The sequence below is a fragment of the Crocodylus siamensis genome, chromosome 1 (genome assembly GCF_052110815.1).
Source record: "Crocodylus siamensis isolate JL-2025a chromosome 1, ASM5211081v1, whole genome shotgun sequence".
Lineage (NCBI taxonomy): Eukaryota > Metazoa > Chordata > Crocodylia > Crocodylidae > Crocodylus > Crocodylus siamensis.
The window spans coordinates 903,380-921,367 of record NC_143395.1 but is presented as its reverse complement, the minus strand read 5'-3'; the positions used below and the strand labels follow the sequence as shown (position 1 = coordinate 921,367).

The following is a 17,988-nucleotide window of genomic DNA, read 5'->3' as shown; positions in this document are numbered from 1 at the left end:
CATGACCCATGCCAGAACCCCATGCCAGTGTGGGACCGAGGAAGAGAAATGCTACCTGCCACTGCCACCACTGACAGAAAGGCAGCGCCTGGCAGCAAGGTAGTGGACCCCAAGAGAAAACTCTACCTGGGCTCTCCCTGCCCCACTCTGCAGCAAGCAGGGCTGCAGAACTCAACTCAGTCTGGGTCCCTCAAGGCTCTTCTAGTCCCACTACCTGCCCAGACACAGGCTGCACTGTCCCTACTCCAACCCTGACAGATGCTGCCAAGCCTCTGCTGGAAACCTCCAAGGAAGGAGACTCTGGCTCCCCTGGGCAGCTGGTGCCACTGTTCTGCTGCTCTCAGACAGGAAGCTTTCTGTGATCTAAATCTGCTTTGCTTCACATGAGGATTCTAGCTGGATTCAAGGCTCACCTCACCCAGCATGGACTTGCAGCCATCTCTGGGATGGAGTGTAACATTTACATACTCATTTAGGACAGAGTGAAAAGAATGATTTTGTCAGTGACCAATGTCCTTTTGACCAGGCAAGAGGCTCCTTCCTGCAGCGATGCAGCAAGACTGCAAAGCTGAGGAAACTCAGCTGTACGAGGACACTTACCTCTTAGGTACATCAATATTCCTAGAAACAGACCGCTGGCTTGGTCCTGGGGTGGGGGCAGGGCTCTGGTCCATTGGCAGGGCAGGGGGAGGTGACCTCTGGATCTCAGCCACCCTCACATCCTCTAGCTTCCAGCATGCGTGCAGTCCTTGCTCCAGGAGCAGTACCTTCACTTCGTCACTGCCAGGATCATGCTGCTCAACAAGGCTGGCGCATTCCTGACCGTTATAGGTGACGTAAACCTAGGCAAGGACAAAGCGCAACTGGTCAGCATTACATCCCGTCCGCTACCAAGATCCAGCTTTAGTCACTTCCCCACACAGAGCCTTTGCTGCCAGTATTTTTCCGTCCAAGGTCCCATGGCCCAGCACAACATTGCTGTAGCTGAAACAACCTTAGCAGCTGTCACCCATCTCAGGACCTAACCTGAGTGCCTGTGGGACACCAACACAGTCTCCATATCCGAGCAGAGCTGAGGCAACACTGCTGCAACACCATGTTTCCCCGTGGAATTAGCGTCATAACACAGGGGCCCCCCGGCGGGGTGAAGTCAAAGGCGCTGGCATTCCTCAGAGCACCTGGGGAATGAGAGAATGAGCACCTGGGAAACAGGTGGAAAAGGATCGTGCTTCCCTGAACCCAACGTGAGTTTTGTTTTCAGTTTCTCTGGCAGCACAATGGGGCTCTGATGCATCAGATTTATCCCAAGTGTGAGTTCTTTGCAACAATAACACCTTACAACATTTAAACAGAAACATGCCAGTGAGAGAGAAGAAACCAACCCCCAAACATTGCTGCACTACCCTGGAGCATTACACCTGGAGGGGAAAAGAGACTGGAAACAGAATGTGAAACAAAGAAAGCTGCTGGCAGTGGGAATGGGGGGAAAAAATCAGTGTATGATCTGGCTTTCCCTGCTCCCCAGTTTCAGCCTCCTGCCATGATGCTAAATAATGGGGGAGGTTTTCATTTTTTTAGAAGTGAGGGAAGGAAGTTTCCAAGCTGGACAAAGCCCCCTTAAAACTTACCTAGACAAAAGGCTGAAGAATATGTTATGAAGTCCAGCCCCCAAGGCAGAGGGTGAGAATGTCTGAATCTGAATGTCTGAATACAAAAATACTTCAGGGCCTGGGCTGGAGCGTGCGTATTACAGAGACACACCCACCCCTCACTTACCCTCTCACTCAGAACTGCTCAGCAGTGCATCACGCTCTGTACAGTAAAAGGAGATTCTCCTTTAGCAGCGGGAACCTGTGCTGTGAGGGTGCAAGGGTCTGTGTTCAAACCCCATTGTCACCAGGAAGCTCCAACTGGCTCCGGGGTTAGTCATAACATCCCAGAAAGACAGGGTTGGAAGGAACCGCTGGAGGTTGTTTAGTTCAACACCCATGGTCAGGGGTTCAAAGCATTCATGGCAAGCATGAGGTTCTGTGCAGCTGTGGAATGGTTCTAATGCAAAGTCAGATGTTAGCACTTCACAGAGAAACATCTGGTACACATGATACAGAAAAACTCAGCAAAAAATAGGAGGGTATAACAGCACAGCACCTAGAGACCCTGCCCAGGGCTGGGAGCAGTTGTCCTTGGAACGGGCAGAGTATGTCTTCAGTGCGCAGATAACCTAGGCTGCTACCTAGCTGAAGCCTTAAACCCCTCCCCTCAGCACTACCAACCACTCAGAAAATGCTCTGACCTAGGCTGGACGGTTCTTGAAGGGGTCTGGAGCCTGGGTTTCACTTTAACAAGGCTGGAGCCTGTCCACTTTGCAGTGAGGAGGCAGGCAAAACTCCCTTATCCTGTACAGCCCTAGAGCCAAACTCAGGGTGGACATAAAGTGGACATGACTTCATTTTGGTCAATACAGACTCTGCAGCACAGGGCATGGAGAAGTCCAGAAGGGAAAATGTTCTGTAGCATCTCCCCTCAAGCAGGAAACTCAACTCAGACCCCTTAAACTACAGACATAAAAAGGGAAGCAAATCAGTGCTGTCCTCTGCCAAGACTGTCTCCTGAGGTATCCCCAAGGTATCTGGGTAGAGCTCAGGCCCCTTGGGCTCCATGCTGTATAGCTACAAGCTACAGAAACAGCCCGTCCCATCGAGCTCACAATCCAGGGTGATCACAAACAGGAACAAAATAAAAGGAATAGGAGTGATGGGAAAAGCACTTTTCCTGTCCTGTCCTGCTGGGAGAGAGCATCAAGCTCCCAGCAGGACAGGACAGGGAAGCCATCAAGGGAAAGAGAAATGACAAGCGAAGAGACAGACTTCCACACACACCACACCAGAGCAGGCAAAACCAGACCATAGCTGCATTCTTCTTTCCATCACTAGCTGAGCCAAGCAGGGAAGACCTATCAGTCATGCCACAACTGGTCTATTTTCAGCACCTCCGCAGGGGAGAAGAGTGGAGATATACCAGATTTTCACCTCAAGAGAGGCCCCCATCTCCTCCCAATAACCTAAAAGACTGTTTCTACTGCTTCCTTCTGGGTCCCGTTTCAGTAATATGAATGTATCAGTGCTGAACTAACCTGCACTGGTGTTTATCAGTGTCTGTGGCTATTTACAGGAATGTGTCCCTCTACAGAAGTACTAGGAGGGAGAGGAGGGTATGGTCAGGCCTGTATAGGATGTGTACATAATAAAACTCCACAGTGCTGAGCGGTGGGGAGAAAATGTCTCAGCTTAGACTGCCTGGAGAAATCTAAGCACAGAACTGAAGTGACTGGCCCAGGGTCAAAGGGATCAGGTGTGGGGTTTCCCACAGCAGGCAAGCAAAGAGTAGCAGTGCACATATGTCCTAGCATTTGTGGAAGCTGCTGAGCATGTAACACAGCACAGTCCTCTGTCCTGGTGTGAGTATGCAGCATCCACCCTGGACTGGCTACTCCTATGCTATTTCTAGCAGCACGGTGGGAGAAAAAGTGGCCCAGTGCTGAGGTATATTGGAGAAAACGGCGCTCACTGTCCTGTGTTTAAGACCGGAGAGCAGGAGGAATCCGCCCTCCCCACAAGCTTCTGGTACGGTGCTGTGCATGAGCCAGAAAATCAAACAGGGGCCTTATTTACACTGCGTTTTATGAGATCTGCCCAGAAGACAGTTTACAGCTCTCTAGGCAGAACCCAGGGCCAGGGCGGTGTGTGCACAGTAGTCCTGCTCCTCTCCAACAGCCGTGCTTGGCTGCATGTTACTGCAAGGAGGTATCATTCCCACCGCACTGGATACTGATGCTGTGCTTTGCAAAGCACAGAGCAGGGTCTGCCCACCGCCCCAGAGAGCATTCCCTCGAGTACACTCAGCCCCTGGGGCAAAACGGTGGTCAGCCATCTCTCCAGGCCGAGGGTGGGAATGGTCAGAGATGGGGGACCAGCTCAGGTTAGGGATGAGTGACCAAGAGGGTGCAAGGACCCAGCTGCTGCTGCCGCCGCTACTTTTCCCTGCCACCAAAGACTCATATCCACAGGCCGGATTCAATGGCTTTGCAGTTTGGATCTGGCCTGTGGGGCACAGATTACTGACCCTTGCTGTAGAGTAAGCTGACTTTGTAGTAAAAGTGAAGTGGACACATGATGCACAGCCTTATACTTGTGTAAATGAACCGACCCAGGGTAAAGACACCTCTCAGAGAGTGAGAGGTAACCGTACCTCACTGTTTAATGAAACCAGCTTACTGGTTGCCCCCACTGCCCTTCTCATTTCATACTGGGACAGCCCTTTGCTCAATGCAAACTGGATGCCCTGCCACTGGGGGCATTCTGCAGGCAGACAGCTTGGGAGAGCTGGTGTGTCCACTTCTTACCATGGACTAAAAACTGAAGTAACTTCAGTTACTGTGTTGTGTGTCCATGTCCCAGATGTCGAAGGCAAAGTCTGGGTCTCCGGGCTCAGTCCTTGGCATCTCTACCCAGACTGTGCTGCTGATGGAGACGCTTGCCTAGTGGGAACCCATCAATCCCATTCCACATAGGCTAGCAGAGGTTAGTGGCTTCCAGTAATTACAGAGCCAGGCTGGACTGAACCCAGAAACTCAGTTCTCAGTCCTGAGCCACAGTAGTGAACACTTCTGATGCCACTGCCCAAGCCCCTGAAGCATAGGTAAGCAAGGTGCAGGATGCAAGCCCATGGCATTCATGTTGCTGGTCTGCAGCCACCTTACATACCTTTTGTCCTGGGTGGAGCTGCAGACGGTTCGGGTTCAGATTCAGGTTTGGATTCAGGAAGGCAGGCGCCCTGCTGCCCTCCTCTGAGTGCTCTCTGCACTGACCATCATCGTACGAAACCAGGTGGGAAGACGACCTGCTGAGCTCCGCCTGCAAGGTGGGGATTGAGGTTGTCACCAGCATCCCGTCCACCAAGGAGCTGGGCACGGAGACACGGGCACCCAGCAGAGACCGCTTCCCCAGGCGCCTGGACAGCACGCTCGCCATCTTGGACACACTGTTAACAACAGAGACATGCCTGTTAGCTCCTGAGCAAAATGCAAAGCAACCCCTCTGCATCTGGTGTAGACCCTAGCGCTGGTCAAAGGGACAAGACTGGACCAGCCCTGGACACCTGTCTCCTCCAGCAACATTGTCTAGAGGTTGCTTAGAAGAAGTATCAAATGGACTGCTTTCCTGGATCTGGCCTGCCTTATTTTAGGGGCAACACAAGAGCTAGCCCATGCCAACATGTATTACTACAAGGATCCACCTGAGCTTCCACCAAATGGCATGTAATGAATGGCAGAGGTCTCCATGAGCACCGGGCGGTTACCACTAATCTCTATGCACCAGGAGCAGCTGGCTCCCCCATCCGACCATGCCAGTCTCCTGGGGCAGGAAGCTCAGGTTGCTTTGACCCTTTCTTTTCCATGGGGGAAGAGAACACATCTAGGGCACTGTCCCAGCCCTTGCCGCCATGTATTTGCTAAGAGGATGCTGCAGTGGCTGATCTATCTCTGCTTAGCCCACTGACCCAAGGTGCTTCGTCCTGCCTAGGAGTTCAGTCAACACCACATCAGATGCTGGCATCCACCCAGGGCAGCTCCCAGCACCAGTGCTCTACCCACTGGCCAGACTGGGACATGTACAAAACAAAGTCCCATCCTGCGCTTTACAACCCCCAGCTAAAGAGCACACCCGGCTCTGAGAGCACAGGGAATCCTAAGTCAATCTACCACGCTGCTGTACTGCCTGAGCAACACACGGTGCTTTTCCAAAGGGCACAGCTGCTAGATTCCCTATCTGAACGATCCATGAGCTGGTCACGCTCCTGTGAGCGTTCCCGACTGACAGAGCCTCCCAGCTGGGATCAGCCCACGCTTACGGCTAGTCTTTGCCCAACTCCGTCCAGCCGAGCACCGCGCAGGGAGGGGCCAGGAACAGTTCCCATTCACAACAACTTGAAACCCCGCTGCTTGATTCCTGACTTGGGCTTCCACGGGAGTCTCTGCCAGCACACATCAAGCCCAAACTCCAGCCCTGAGCCCCTGCCCACCTCTGCCCCATGTCACCCAGCTGGCACAGCCAGCAGTGCTAAAATGGGACCACAGGCTCCTGCTATGGACAAAGGTCCCCTCATGGGACACAGGTTTTATCTGTCACCTAATCCAGATACCACTGTAAGATTTCAGGTGCAAGAGAAAAGTGCCTTAGCCCTCCCTCCAGACATATATGCCCTCACCCTCCCATTGTTAGCCCTCACCTACAACCGCGCTACAACACTAGCGAACTACAGGCAGGTGTCAAGGCAAGCTGTCACCAGAGCCATCAAGAGGTAAAACCCCACCTCTACATGCAAGATCTCCCATCCCCTATTCATGCGACCCTACTGTAATAATATCGACCCTACTGTATTGTTATAACGAACTGGCCCAGAGGAGGAGCGGAGGATGAATGTGCCCATCAAGCAGGGATCCAGTGCCAAGCAGCAAAACATTTGGTTCCTGCATCCTTGATGTCTGTGCAAAACTTCCCCTGGGAAGCAGCAAGTGCCCCTACACATTGTGGAGTGTACACAACCCTAGAGACACACCCTGGCCCACACCCCTTTCTTCACACCAAATGGGGCCCTCAGCTCCTTACGATTTGACACCCAAGCCCAGACAGCAAAACGCAGTCAGACCGGGATGCTGAGTCCCAATCCGCCCTTGGTAGGGGGACAGCAGGCAGGGCTGTAACGAGACTGCAGTTTCCCGCACGCGTTCTTTTACTAAGGACCCCTGTCTAGGTTCAACCCTGCTCCTGTTGAAGTCAATAGGAATCTGGCCACAGGCTTCAGTAGGAACCCAGTGAAACCTGACAGGACTTTAATTAATCAAAATCATGTTGTTACCACCTCTGCCCCGCAGGCAAAGTTTGCTCAGCCGTTCCAAGCTGAGCTGTAACAAGCCAGAACACAATCTCGAGGAAAAGCTGCACCGAAAAATTGAATCGTGGGTTTCTTGGTCTCCAGGTTGTGCCTTTTGGACTGAGAGAAAAGAGGAGAGGAAGAACGAACATAAAAGGAGGGGAGAAAGTGAGAGGAACATAAAGATACACAGAGCTCAGAGCTAGAGAAAGAGAAAGGGGATTGGGCTAGAGGTCAGAGAACAGGACTGGGACCCAGGATCCCCAGATGTGACTCCAGTTCTGACAATGACTCACCATGCGACACAGAGTAAATTCCTTAGTTGCTCTGTGCTGGAGTTCCCCCGCTTGTAAAATGGGTTTATGACCCTGTCAAATGCTCTGACAACTAGGCCACTCAGGAAGGGCTGCAGTTTGGTGCCCTGTTCTGTGTACGGAAAACACCATTAGGAGCATTTTTTTGCCCAGCCTCCTGGCAGAAAAAATTGCCAAATTTCTCCCTCTTGATAAGATTTTCAACTTCAACCGGTAACTTTTCCTAAACATTTTTCCCCCAAATAATTCCTCCTCCCTCCTATAAAGGGGCAGAGGTGACTGGTTCATTTTAACTGCACCCACTGCAGTGAGCACAAGAGCTTTCCTGGCCGGCTTTCCCTGCTTCTTCAGGTCTGACTTAAAACGTCATTTCTGAGTTTTCCCAACAGCAAAGAAAATTCATGCAGTCAAAGGGCAGGCCTTTCTAGCTTGTGCATGCAGCTTCGGTGAGCCAAACGGCTGTAAAGATCTGTCCTGTTCTTGTGTCCATGTGGTTTTACCAGTATGTAGGGCTCTTCCTCTTTAGAATGCTCTGCTTTACAGAGAGGGAAACTGAGGCACAGACAGCTGAAGTGACATGACCAAGGACACATACCCAAGCAGGTTCAGAACAGTGCAGTCCTGCCCCCTGGCTCCCTGCTTTGCTCACTAGATTCACCATGTTTGGATGGAGCAAAGGAAAAGCAACAACGGGACCCAGATGCAGCTATGTGGTTTGGAGCCACCTGACATCTGCGGAGTCAGTGCTGCCCAGGACAGCCCTACCCTGGGTCTGCCATGGCCAGGGTGCAGCTCTGAAGTCAAGCTGGGCACATCTGAATTCTGGATAATTTTCCATGCCCCCCTCCAAGCTTCACAGGAACAAGTCATAGCTGCTGATTAGCCAAGCACACATGGGACCGGACTACATATTAATACATGCATGGCAATGAGCTAAAAAACTTAAAGGACAAAGCAGCTGCCAACTTGTAAAAGTTTCAGGGCACAGCGTGGACAGTATTGCTTTCTAAAGACTTTGCATTGAAGCAAAACCCCTGCATTGCCCCAGGGGGAGCTATCCTGCTGGAGGTGCCAGCTTTCTGGTAAGAAATAAAAGGATGAGCTTTTGGCCTTTTTAAGACGGGATGCTTTGAAGAGTTTGGAAGTTAAACCATGCTGTCCTGCCTAACTGCATCTCCGGCAATCCTATTCTGGTTGCTGACACTGAAATTCCTGACTGCAGTATTACTTTTCATTTTCCAGTCCTTAACTGTTGAGTAGTAGAGCACTGCTCTGTGCTGTTGAACAGCTGCTCAGTTTCCTCCCCAGAAGTGGGTGCATTTCAGTAGCAGATAAAGAGATCCTTATGACCCGGTAGTTTATATAGCACTCTGGATTTCCTCATATGCTACCTCCTGTCAAAAGGCACCAAAGTGAGTTGCAAGATGCTTCAATGCCCACTTAAATGCAGCTACCTCTGAGTGAAAAGTGACAGATTAATCAATGCTACACAAACATTTGGGACAGGAAGTGAAGATGAATATATGTCCAGCTGAGACTAAACAGTGAATATAGTTACTCAATTCAGCTAGAACAACATGGTTAGCAAAACACCTGCAAGCAAACCTGGGATGGCAGGATGCCTGGGATCACTGTCTTTCCCCTTAACCAAGCCTGTTCACAACCTGGTCATCTGCCCACAGAGATCTCACTGCACTTTGAATCCCCACCCCCAATTTCTTTTCCAAGAGGCACGTACACATTTGCAGAAGCAGAAGGATCCCACTCTCAAGTGAATATATAACTTGCCTTCTGTTACAGGATCACAACCATGCAGCAGGTATGTGTCATTTTCCCACGGGGGAACAGGTCACGGAGGTGAAGTATCTCGCCCCACATCTAAACGCAAACCCTTCTAGCCCAGTGCCAGGTCTGTGCTCTAACCACTGACTCATACTTCATCTCCTTTCAGATTGCAAGCTCACGTTGTAAACTCCAGGAACTCAGGTGAACAGCAAGATTTTGGATTAAAGGTGGCATTTCACAGCCCACTGTCTGAGGGGCTGATCTTGCAACAGCGCTCCCCTCCCTCGCACAAGCCATGCTATGATATGTATCTCAGGAACCTCAAGGAAGCTTTTTCTCCTCCAGACACATTGTCAGCTCCGCTCACAGCACCCCTCCACGAGCGTTTCACTACCAGCCAAACCCTGTCCCTCCCCACTTTCCAAAAGATCCAATTCATCTCCCCTTATGCACACAAGATAATGCAAAATAATTACTGGAGCCAACAAGACTGAGAGACTTCCCTAATTTGTGCTGATCTTTAAAAGCAGCACCTGGCTTAGATCCAAAAACGGGGGAAAGCTTTTCTTTGGCTATTGCAAAAAAAAAAAAAAAAGACAAAACCAAAACAAACCCTAGTTCAAGAGCAGAGAATCCAGCAAGGCAAGCGCCACATCTGCTTTCAGCTGACCCTATGCTTTCAATCAGGCAGTGCCTCCTGTCCCCGTGGCCTGCAATTATGAAATTTCCATGCTAACACAGCTCCTTGGCGGCAGATATGATCGCTGAGGGGCCTGGAGGCTCTCCCAGGGCAGGCTGAGAAGGCAGGAGGGTTTCTGTGAAGTCCGCCGAGCGAGCGCCACACCCTCAAAGAGGAGTGAGAGGGAAGCACAGAGGAAGACCGTGGGAGGACAGCTGAGCTGAAGTCTTAAAAAGCCACAAAGGGGGAAGGATCAGATTTTGGGCTGGAGGGGCAGGGACGTGGCTTGGGAAGTGAGATGCTAGAGAGCAACACTGGAGTTATTTAAAAGAGCTTGTCCCATAAACACTGTAGCTTTTGTGTTAGGATCTCGGGGCAATTTGCAATGAGGGTGCCATTATTCCCTTCCCACGACTGAGCAAATGAAGAAGCAGCAAAAGCGCCAGTGGTTGACAAGCCGGCCGGTGGCACAGCTCAAGACGGAGCAAGATCTGCTCTTCCGACCACCAGCGTGTGCTGGGTAAAAACACCCACGAGCCCTAGAAAGCTGCTGGGAAGTGCACCATGCCCGTTATTCCTTGATTATAGAGCGTGTCCTTTGGCGGCAGGTTTCAATTTTTGTCTTGAAGCGAGCAATTGGGAAAACACTGGTCTTCCCTTTTTCCACACTGGAACCCAGATACCAACAAAAACAATGCCCAAGAATCTGAAAGCTCTTTGTGGAGGAGCCTAATACCACCCGCTCCATTTCGCAACTGGGGAAACTGAGGCAGAGAGGCACAACACCTTGTCTACGGCCACATGGCAAAACACCATGGACTCCACCTCAGGTCTCCCAGCTCCCAATTCCAGTGCCACCCAGTCAAAACATGAAAATGCCAGCGCAGCATTGCTGCTATCCATTCATACTGGTGTTGTAACGGCCTCTAGAAACACAAGCCTCGCTGTGCGAGGCGCTGTACAGACATCTGGACCAGCGTCCCTCTGAGGGGTTCACAGTCTGAATTCTTCCAGTTTTCTTATAACAGGAGTTTCTAAGATTTTGTCATCCTGGAAATACCAGCTAGTACATGCCAAGGCCTACCTCACAGTGCAGCACCATGGCCTGCTGGAATCAACAGAACGAATCAGGAATAAGTTGGTATGCAGTATGAATTAAGGGCATCAAAAATCAGCTTTGACCGATTCTCAATCTCTACCAACTTATGTTTAAATCGGTGCCCGCATCCGAAAGAGTCACACAGCATTTTCCGTACTACTACCCCAGGCCTTCACCCTGTTGCACGCCCGTTCTGCACCACCTGGAAGGTCAAGGCTTATATGCAAAAACTGGTCCTATCAAGACTGAACTGCAGCTACTTCTGAGCTGGAGCAGCAGCTATTTGCCATACACAACTGCAGGATGTGATCATTTAAGACAGGAAGGCAAAAATCATGTTATGCATAGAAAGTTACAAGTCAGCAACATTTAACTTGCCAACTGGAAGTCAGGGTGGAAAATGCCTCAGATTCTTTCATTTAATATCAAGGGCAGGATTCACCTCTGGATTGGGAGTCTGATCCCAACACATTACAATGTGTACATGCGATTGATCAGGAGGAGGTACTGATTGGCCTGTGGGAGTTAATACAGGCCAGCGGACGCTACGGTGCACTGAGTTTACTTTCTGGCTCTGCCACTGACTTGCTCTGTATCCTTGGGTGAGTCCCTTTGCTCCCTATGCCTCACTGCCATTAAACTGAAATACTGTATTTATCATAGTTTGGGAAATGCTTTGAAAGCTGCTGGTGCAGACGTGGTGTCTACAAGCTAAGCTTTAATGGGACAAGGGCTGGGCCCCAGCTTGGAGCACTTCAGCTCTCTGGAACTCAGCCGGTCAAACTTTCGAGGCAGATAAAATGAGTTCCCCCCTTCATTTTCTGAAGGGGGTACTTTTAAACAAAACTTTAAAAAACCCAGGCCCTGCCTGGACACTAAATATCCTATGGCATTTTGCAGCCAGGCAAAATCTGCCCTTGCTTCTGCTGTCCTCCACCCAAGAGGTAGCTGCAGGACATTCACAACATCTGAGATGCACTTGGGAGCCTTCTTCAGAAAACCCCCTTTTACCATCCCCGCTGGACAGATACCAGCCAGCCCTGCTACAAATCAGGACTTGGCCTACAAATATCAAAACCACTCCCACCCCAACCTCGCCTCATTTCTTTCTTCCCTTCAATTCACTGATAGCAAAAACCCTTCCAAAAAGTCGCTACACCTTCTCCGTATTTTTATGATGCCTGTAATTTGGAATAAGGAGTCTGTGGCCCTTCTGCTGGGCTTGAAGTGGAGGTCCTCACAGGGAGGGGGCAAGAAAATTAGCATGATTTTTGCCTGAGTGGGTGTTTGCTGTCACCGCCTGGGGCAGGGGAAGTTGAGAACACCGCATTTTTAACTCCATGGGAAATAAGCAATACAGAAACTTAAGCACAGACACCCCAGCGTGCCCCAAACAGTCCCATGGACCCAAGCAAGGCAGCCTCCTTCCTTCAGTCAAAGCCCTCCAGGGCCAGCACTGGAAATAGAGACCTAGCTCTAACGGGTTAAAGTCACATAGTCCAGGAAGGAAAAGGCGGCAACTTGCTTCCTTCACAGACCCAGCTCCAGAGCATATAAATGCTGATCCAGTTCCCCTCTGCACACTACTGCCAGGCAGTGGGGATAAGTGTGCACCAGGGGGCGTGTCAGGCTTGCACAGGACCAGGCGGAAAGGGCGTGGAAGGCGCTGGTGGGTATTAAGGGGCGTGGAGCAGCCGGGTGACTGTGGGAGACATGCAATGGAGCTGGGGAAGAGCATGGCTTCAGGAACTGCACCAGGAGTGTGGCACGTGGGCCAAGGGGCTGGGTGGGCACGCTGCCGTAGGCAGGCAAACTTGGCAAGGGTGAGCTTGTGAGGAGAGGCCAGGAGCTGCGGGGGCAAGGGGAAGGGCTCTCCTGTAAAGGCAGGGGAAGGGGAGCAGTGCAAGAAGGGGCTGACATTCAAGCAAAGGGGCAACACCCACGCAGGGGAACGACACCGCAAGCCCCACACCACAGACCAGCTGCAAGGCACGGGATCTGGCACGCGGGCAGAGGGGGCAGACGGGCAGTGGAGGGGGTGGGGGCTGACTCGTATGCAAGGTCCAGGACCAGAATGCACCAGGAAAGGGGAGGGACGCGAGTGCCAAGCGCAGGCCCCGGGTGCAAAGGCAGGAGGTGTGGCACACCAGGCCAGCCGGCGGGTTGGAGGCGCCGGGGGAGACGAGGCGTGGCACGCAGGCAAAGTGTGGCCTGCCCCGGGGGTGTGGCACGCATGCAAAGACGCTGCACTCAGTGGAGGGAAGGGGGTGTGGCAGGCGTGCAGAACGCAGCTTGTGTGGGGAGGGGAGACACGCGTGGGGAGGCGCGCGCAATGCACTGCATGCAGTGCGGAGCACTGACACACCTGGGGAGATACGTGCAGCTCCCTGCATGCAGCGCGGAGCACTGACACGCGTGGGGAGGCGCGTGCAAAGTGTTGCACGCAGTGAGCAGCACTGACACGCGTGGGGAGGACGTGTGCAGTCCCCTGCACGCGGCAGGGGAGCAGCGACAAGCATGCACAGCATGGGGCGGCATGTGCAGTGCACTCGGTGCAGGGGAACAGCCGCTCACATGCACGGCGTGTGCAAGCCGCTGCATGCAGTAGGGTGCACTGCCACGCGTGTGCAATGCGCTGCATGCAACGGGGAGCAGCGACCCGCGCGTGCAAAGCGCTGCACGCAGCCGGGCGCACTGCCACGCGTGTGCGCAGCGGGAGCAGCGACACGCGTGCATGCCCCAGCCCCGGGAAGGGGGAGGGGGTGTGGCAGGCGCGCCAACCAGGAGCAGGGCACTAGCGGCCGGGGCCCGGGGGGCAGAGGGCCGGGGTGGGGGGCAGAGGGCTGGGAGGCACGGCCCCGATACGGAGGTGCAGCCGCGGCGGGAAGGCGCCGGGGCACGCGGCTGCAGCCCGGGGAGCCGGCCGGCCGGGCAAGGAGAGGCGGGGAGGGGAGGGGAGGGGGCGCAGCCCCTGCCCCGGCATCGGCCCCGGCCCCGGCCCCTGGGCTGCAGCTTGCAGCGGGGCCCCGTCGTCCCGCCGCCCGCCCGCCCGCGCCGCGCCGCGCCGCGCCGCGCTTACCTCCCGCTCGCTCCCTCCAGAGCTTGTTTTGAAATTACCCTTCCCCTTCCCCCCGCCTGCCTCCTCCCGCCGCCCGCCCTCCGCCCGGCCCCGGCACAGCAGCCTCACGTACGCGGCTGCACGCAGCCCCCGGCCTGGAGTCCTGCCTGGGAAGGGAGGCGCTGGCATGCACGCGGCCCCCGGCGGCGGGCACACGCCTGCACACGCGCCCGCGGGCGGGCACAGCCCCGGGGACACCCGCGCCGGGCGGCGGGCGCGTACGCGCGGGACCGGGGCCAGCAAGTGCACGCTTAGACCACGGGCTTGCACGCCTAGGGGCACGCAGCCTTGCACGGGATGTGGCTAGGGGCACACGGCCACGTGCACGCAACCTGGTGTGTGGACCCGCAGAGCGGTGGCTACATGGACCCACACACTTCGAGGCACACAGCCACGTGCAAGGACCTGCACTAGAGGTGGCTGCACGGGCGCACACTTCGGGCCACACGTTTCAGCCTTACGGGTGCCCAGAGCTCTGCGCCTACCAGGGCTCACGCTCGACAGTGGAACAGTCTCGTGCACTTGCGCGTGCACGCGACATGAAGCCGATGCAACCTTTAGCGCGCAGGATGAAGACCGCAGGCAGGGAGCGAGGGGCTCGGCCTCTGAGCCGGACACCCGGGACCAGTGCCGGGGGCTGCGAGGGGGAGGGGAGCAGGGTGGACACCCTGGGCCCAGCCGGGGCAGGAGACCTGCGGCCTGACCCAGCGCATGGCAGCTCACAGTTGTTAGGGGCTGGAAGGGACCTTACAGCTCATCGGGTCCAGCCCCTCTTCATGTTCTCACGCCCAGACAAATGCGCGGGTAGTGCGGACGTGTGCGGACGCACGCCCACGTGCACCCAACACCTTTGCTGCCCCACTGCCCGGGAGTGATTCATCTCCTCCGCCTCTGCAAGTGGTGCCTGGCGACCCCGGGGCAATTCATGCCCCTTGTTGCAAGCTTTTTTTTTTTTTCTGTTTTTTTGCACCGGTCCTGGAAGCACTGCAATACCAGGTCAATGCATGGAGTGGATGGAGCACGCTCCGGTTCCACCACCCAACACCAAAAAGAATCTGCTCAATATAGACCTCCTATGGAGGACATATCTGCGCCCAGCCCAGAGCAGCACTGGACCGGCACTGGAGATGTCCGCATTAAAGAAGAGGGTGCAGGCAGGCCCAGGTGCTGCCCCGGGACTAGCGAGCAGGAGAAGCAGGGGCTCTCCTGGCTCCTTGCAGGAGCCCCGTGCTGCTGACACGTTCCCGGCACCGTGCTTTGCGGCTCGCCTCTCGCCGGCCGGGTTAAAGCTCCTCGGGAAGGTCTGGTGTAAACAAGCTCCCCACATGCTCAGCCCCTTCCAGTGCATTGGCTGCCCGGCTCCCTTTAAATACACGCCCCCGCCAGCCGGGGAGAAAATAAACAGTGCAGCAGTGGGACGAGCGCCTCCTCCTCCTCCTCCTCCTCCCTGCTGGTCCCATCCCAGCGCCAGGCCCTGCAGAGTGCAAGCAGCCGGTGTGAGACGCTGCATGTGCACGGGCAGGATGGCCTGACACCAGGCCCCTTCTCTGCCCGCTCGCAGCCGTGCCAAGGCTTGGTTTGCCCTGCGCACCTGGGCCATGAGTGCCCTGGTTATGCCAGCGACCTACAGGCCACCTCCTCCTCGATTTTTTTCCCCCTCCCCTGCCAGCCCGGGATCTGCTCTGTGCCCCGGTTCTCTCTGCCAGGCGGCCATTGGAGCTGGGGAGGAGGACAGTTTTCACTACGCTGTCCTGGAGAGCGGACCCAGATCGGTCCACTCACCCCTAAAACGCGCCCGGCGCGTCTCCAGAGCGGGCAGGAACAGCATTGTTTACCCCGACGCTCCTGGCTCTGCAGAGAGGAGGGAGACGGGGAAGGCGTGGCGCTTGGCACTACACAGGATATTTCTTGCTTCTTGCTAAGCTGCGTTGGCCGGAAAGCCAGTCTCTCTCTTCTCACTCTCTCTGTTTTTTTTTAAGGAAGAGGATCCAGATTTTGCTCAACCGAGGGGGCTGCGTTGGCAGATGGCCAGGAGCTGAAGACGGCACCTAATTATCATAAAATGAGGCTACTTGCTGCAGCAGCCCTCCTCTCCGAGGCAGCCAGCCTTGTGGCATCCGCTGCCTCCCACCCGCAGGCATGGGACGGAGGATGGCATGCCGGGACTCGAGCCCCTCCGCCGGCTCGAACAAGGCCCCGTTCTGCCACCCTCCCCGGGCCCCAGACCAAGGTGGGCCAGGGCCCGCCGGGACTGTAGTCTACCAGCGCTTGCCCTTCCTTGTGAAAGACCAAGATGCAGGCATGCATTCGATCCCACTTGCTTTTCCTGCCTCGAGGGAAGCCAGTTAGGAGGGGAGACAGATGCATCCCCTTCACCCCACCATGAAGACATGAGGGGCAGAGGGGAGGTTGCCGCATGTGTTTAGGTAGCAGGATCATAACGGGCCAAATCCATCCGCTTTGCATCACTCCTTTCATTTTAGACAGGCAACCTCATGGGGAAGTCATTGTGCTGGGACTCGAGCGCTGGGTTAAATTCCCAGCCTGCTTTCCCCTGTGACCCTATGCAGGTCATACAGTTAAGCCTGTATTAGTGGCACCCATGGATAAACTAGGTTAAATGTTTCCATGTTATAAGCTTGCACCAGTTTAACTAGCGGAGTTTAAAATCAGATTCGTCAAACCAACGCAATTTTTTCTAGTAAGGACAAGGCCTGAAATCTCCCTGTGCCTTAATTTCCCGTTTTCCAAGGGGGGTAGAAGAGTCTTTTCCCCCTCGTTTTTTCCTGCTTTGTCATTGACCGTCTTTTAGGCGGTGCTTTATTACATTCATGTACAGTATCTTGCATCGCGGTGCCCCGATCTCATTGGCGGTGCCGACCTGATAACGGTAACACCAAACATAAATAACACCCCGCCCTGGATTAATTTGGTCCAGCGTGTTTATGGGGGGGGATTATTCAGTGCCGAAGATAAAATGGGACAGAGGCAATCCGTCTGCACGCGGGGAGGAGACGGCAGGTTTCTCTGAGAACAAGATCCGGGCTTCTCCCGTTCATAATAAATACAATAAATCACACACGTGCACATATGCTGTCTGAGCAGCGGAGGTGAGTCACGTGCATGGCAAACTCTCAATCCAAGAGAATATCGTGTCTAGCAATGCCCTCATATCGGAGCCAGCAAATCTCCGGCATCGAAGGGAAACTTGGGCTCATTTCATCCTGCGCGACAAGGGTCCCCGGAGGTCACCACTGGATCAGGACCCCTCAAGCATCTCATGTATCACGAATACGTCCATGCCGCAGGGATCAGTTTAAAACCAGGATTGCGGTCGCTTGATTCAGGTGCAGTATTGTATTTCACCACGAGTGCTCTCCCCCGATGCGGATAGGCTCCGCAGCGGCCTATTTTTTGCTCGTACGTTTCCGAATCAGGGTGAGCGGGATTTGAGCATACGCAGGCTGGGAGGGAGAAAACACCAGGGTGGAAAAAGTCGCTGTCTTTTTGACACGACGTTCAGGTAGTCAAGGCCTGGTCCTTTGGGGCGTAAGGCAAGTGTTCACGTCCGCCAGCGAAAATACCAATTTTTTGGCGGGTGCACCTGAAACTGGAGCGCCTAAAAACGCGACTCCTTGGTCCCCAAGCTCACCGGAGCCCTGTCTACACCAGCCGGCTGTCACGTGTGTGGGGTTGGTGTGGTGGGGCAGGGGGGCCGGTGTGGTGGGACCAGCTCACACCCACTGGACTCTAGTGAGCCCTGTCTGCACCAACGTGTGAGGGGGCAGGTTTGAGACGCTTAGTGAGCCCTGTCTACACTGGTGTGTGAGGGGCAGGTTTGAGGTGAGGGTGGCCAGCCCCACAGCTGAGCCCTGAGGCGAGGACAGCCTGCCAGCCAGCCCTGCCAGGGCCAGGAGGAAGGAGGTGCACCGCCCCCACCCACGCAGCCCCCAGCGCGGGGGCCATGACTGGGCCCAGGAGGGCTCCCGCCCCCGCCCCGCCCCGCTGGCTACGTGCAGCTCCCCACGTGGCGCCCGCCCCAGAGAACAGCCCGAGCAGC

The 17,988-nt window shown here is 54.6% G+C and overlaps 1 protein-coding gene and 1 pseudogene across 2 annotated transcripts in view; both read right to left on the bottom strand.

Moving 5' to 3' along the window:
- The window catches only part of ZNF395 (zinc finger protein 395), a 31,461-nt gene extending 17,203 nt beyond the window's left edge, over positions 1 to 14,258 (bottom strand). The window contains exons 1-3 of one of the 2 annotated variants that reach the window (XM_090023973.1): positions 13,890 to 14,258; positions 4,764 to 5,040; positions 601 to 842 (exon numbers count right to left, since the gene is read on the bottom strand). In XM_090023973.1, the coding sequence (XP_089880099.1) occupies positions 601 to 842; positions 4,764 to 5,030 (509 nt within the window). In that variant the 5' untranslated portion in view covers positions 5,031 to 5,040; positions 13,890 to 14,258. Of the gene's footprint in view, positions 1 to 600; positions 843 to 4,763; positions 11,831 to 13,889 lie in introns of those variants that run through there. The other variant, XM_090023890.1, reaches the window with a different exon arrangement.
- A 629-nt stretch (positions 14,259 to 14,887) lies between these two features.
- On the bottom strand, positions 14,888 to 15,059 carry LOC149872465 (U2 spliceosomal RNA; annotated as a pseudogene).
- Between the last annotated feature and the right edge of the window lie 2,929 nt (positions 15,060 to 17,988).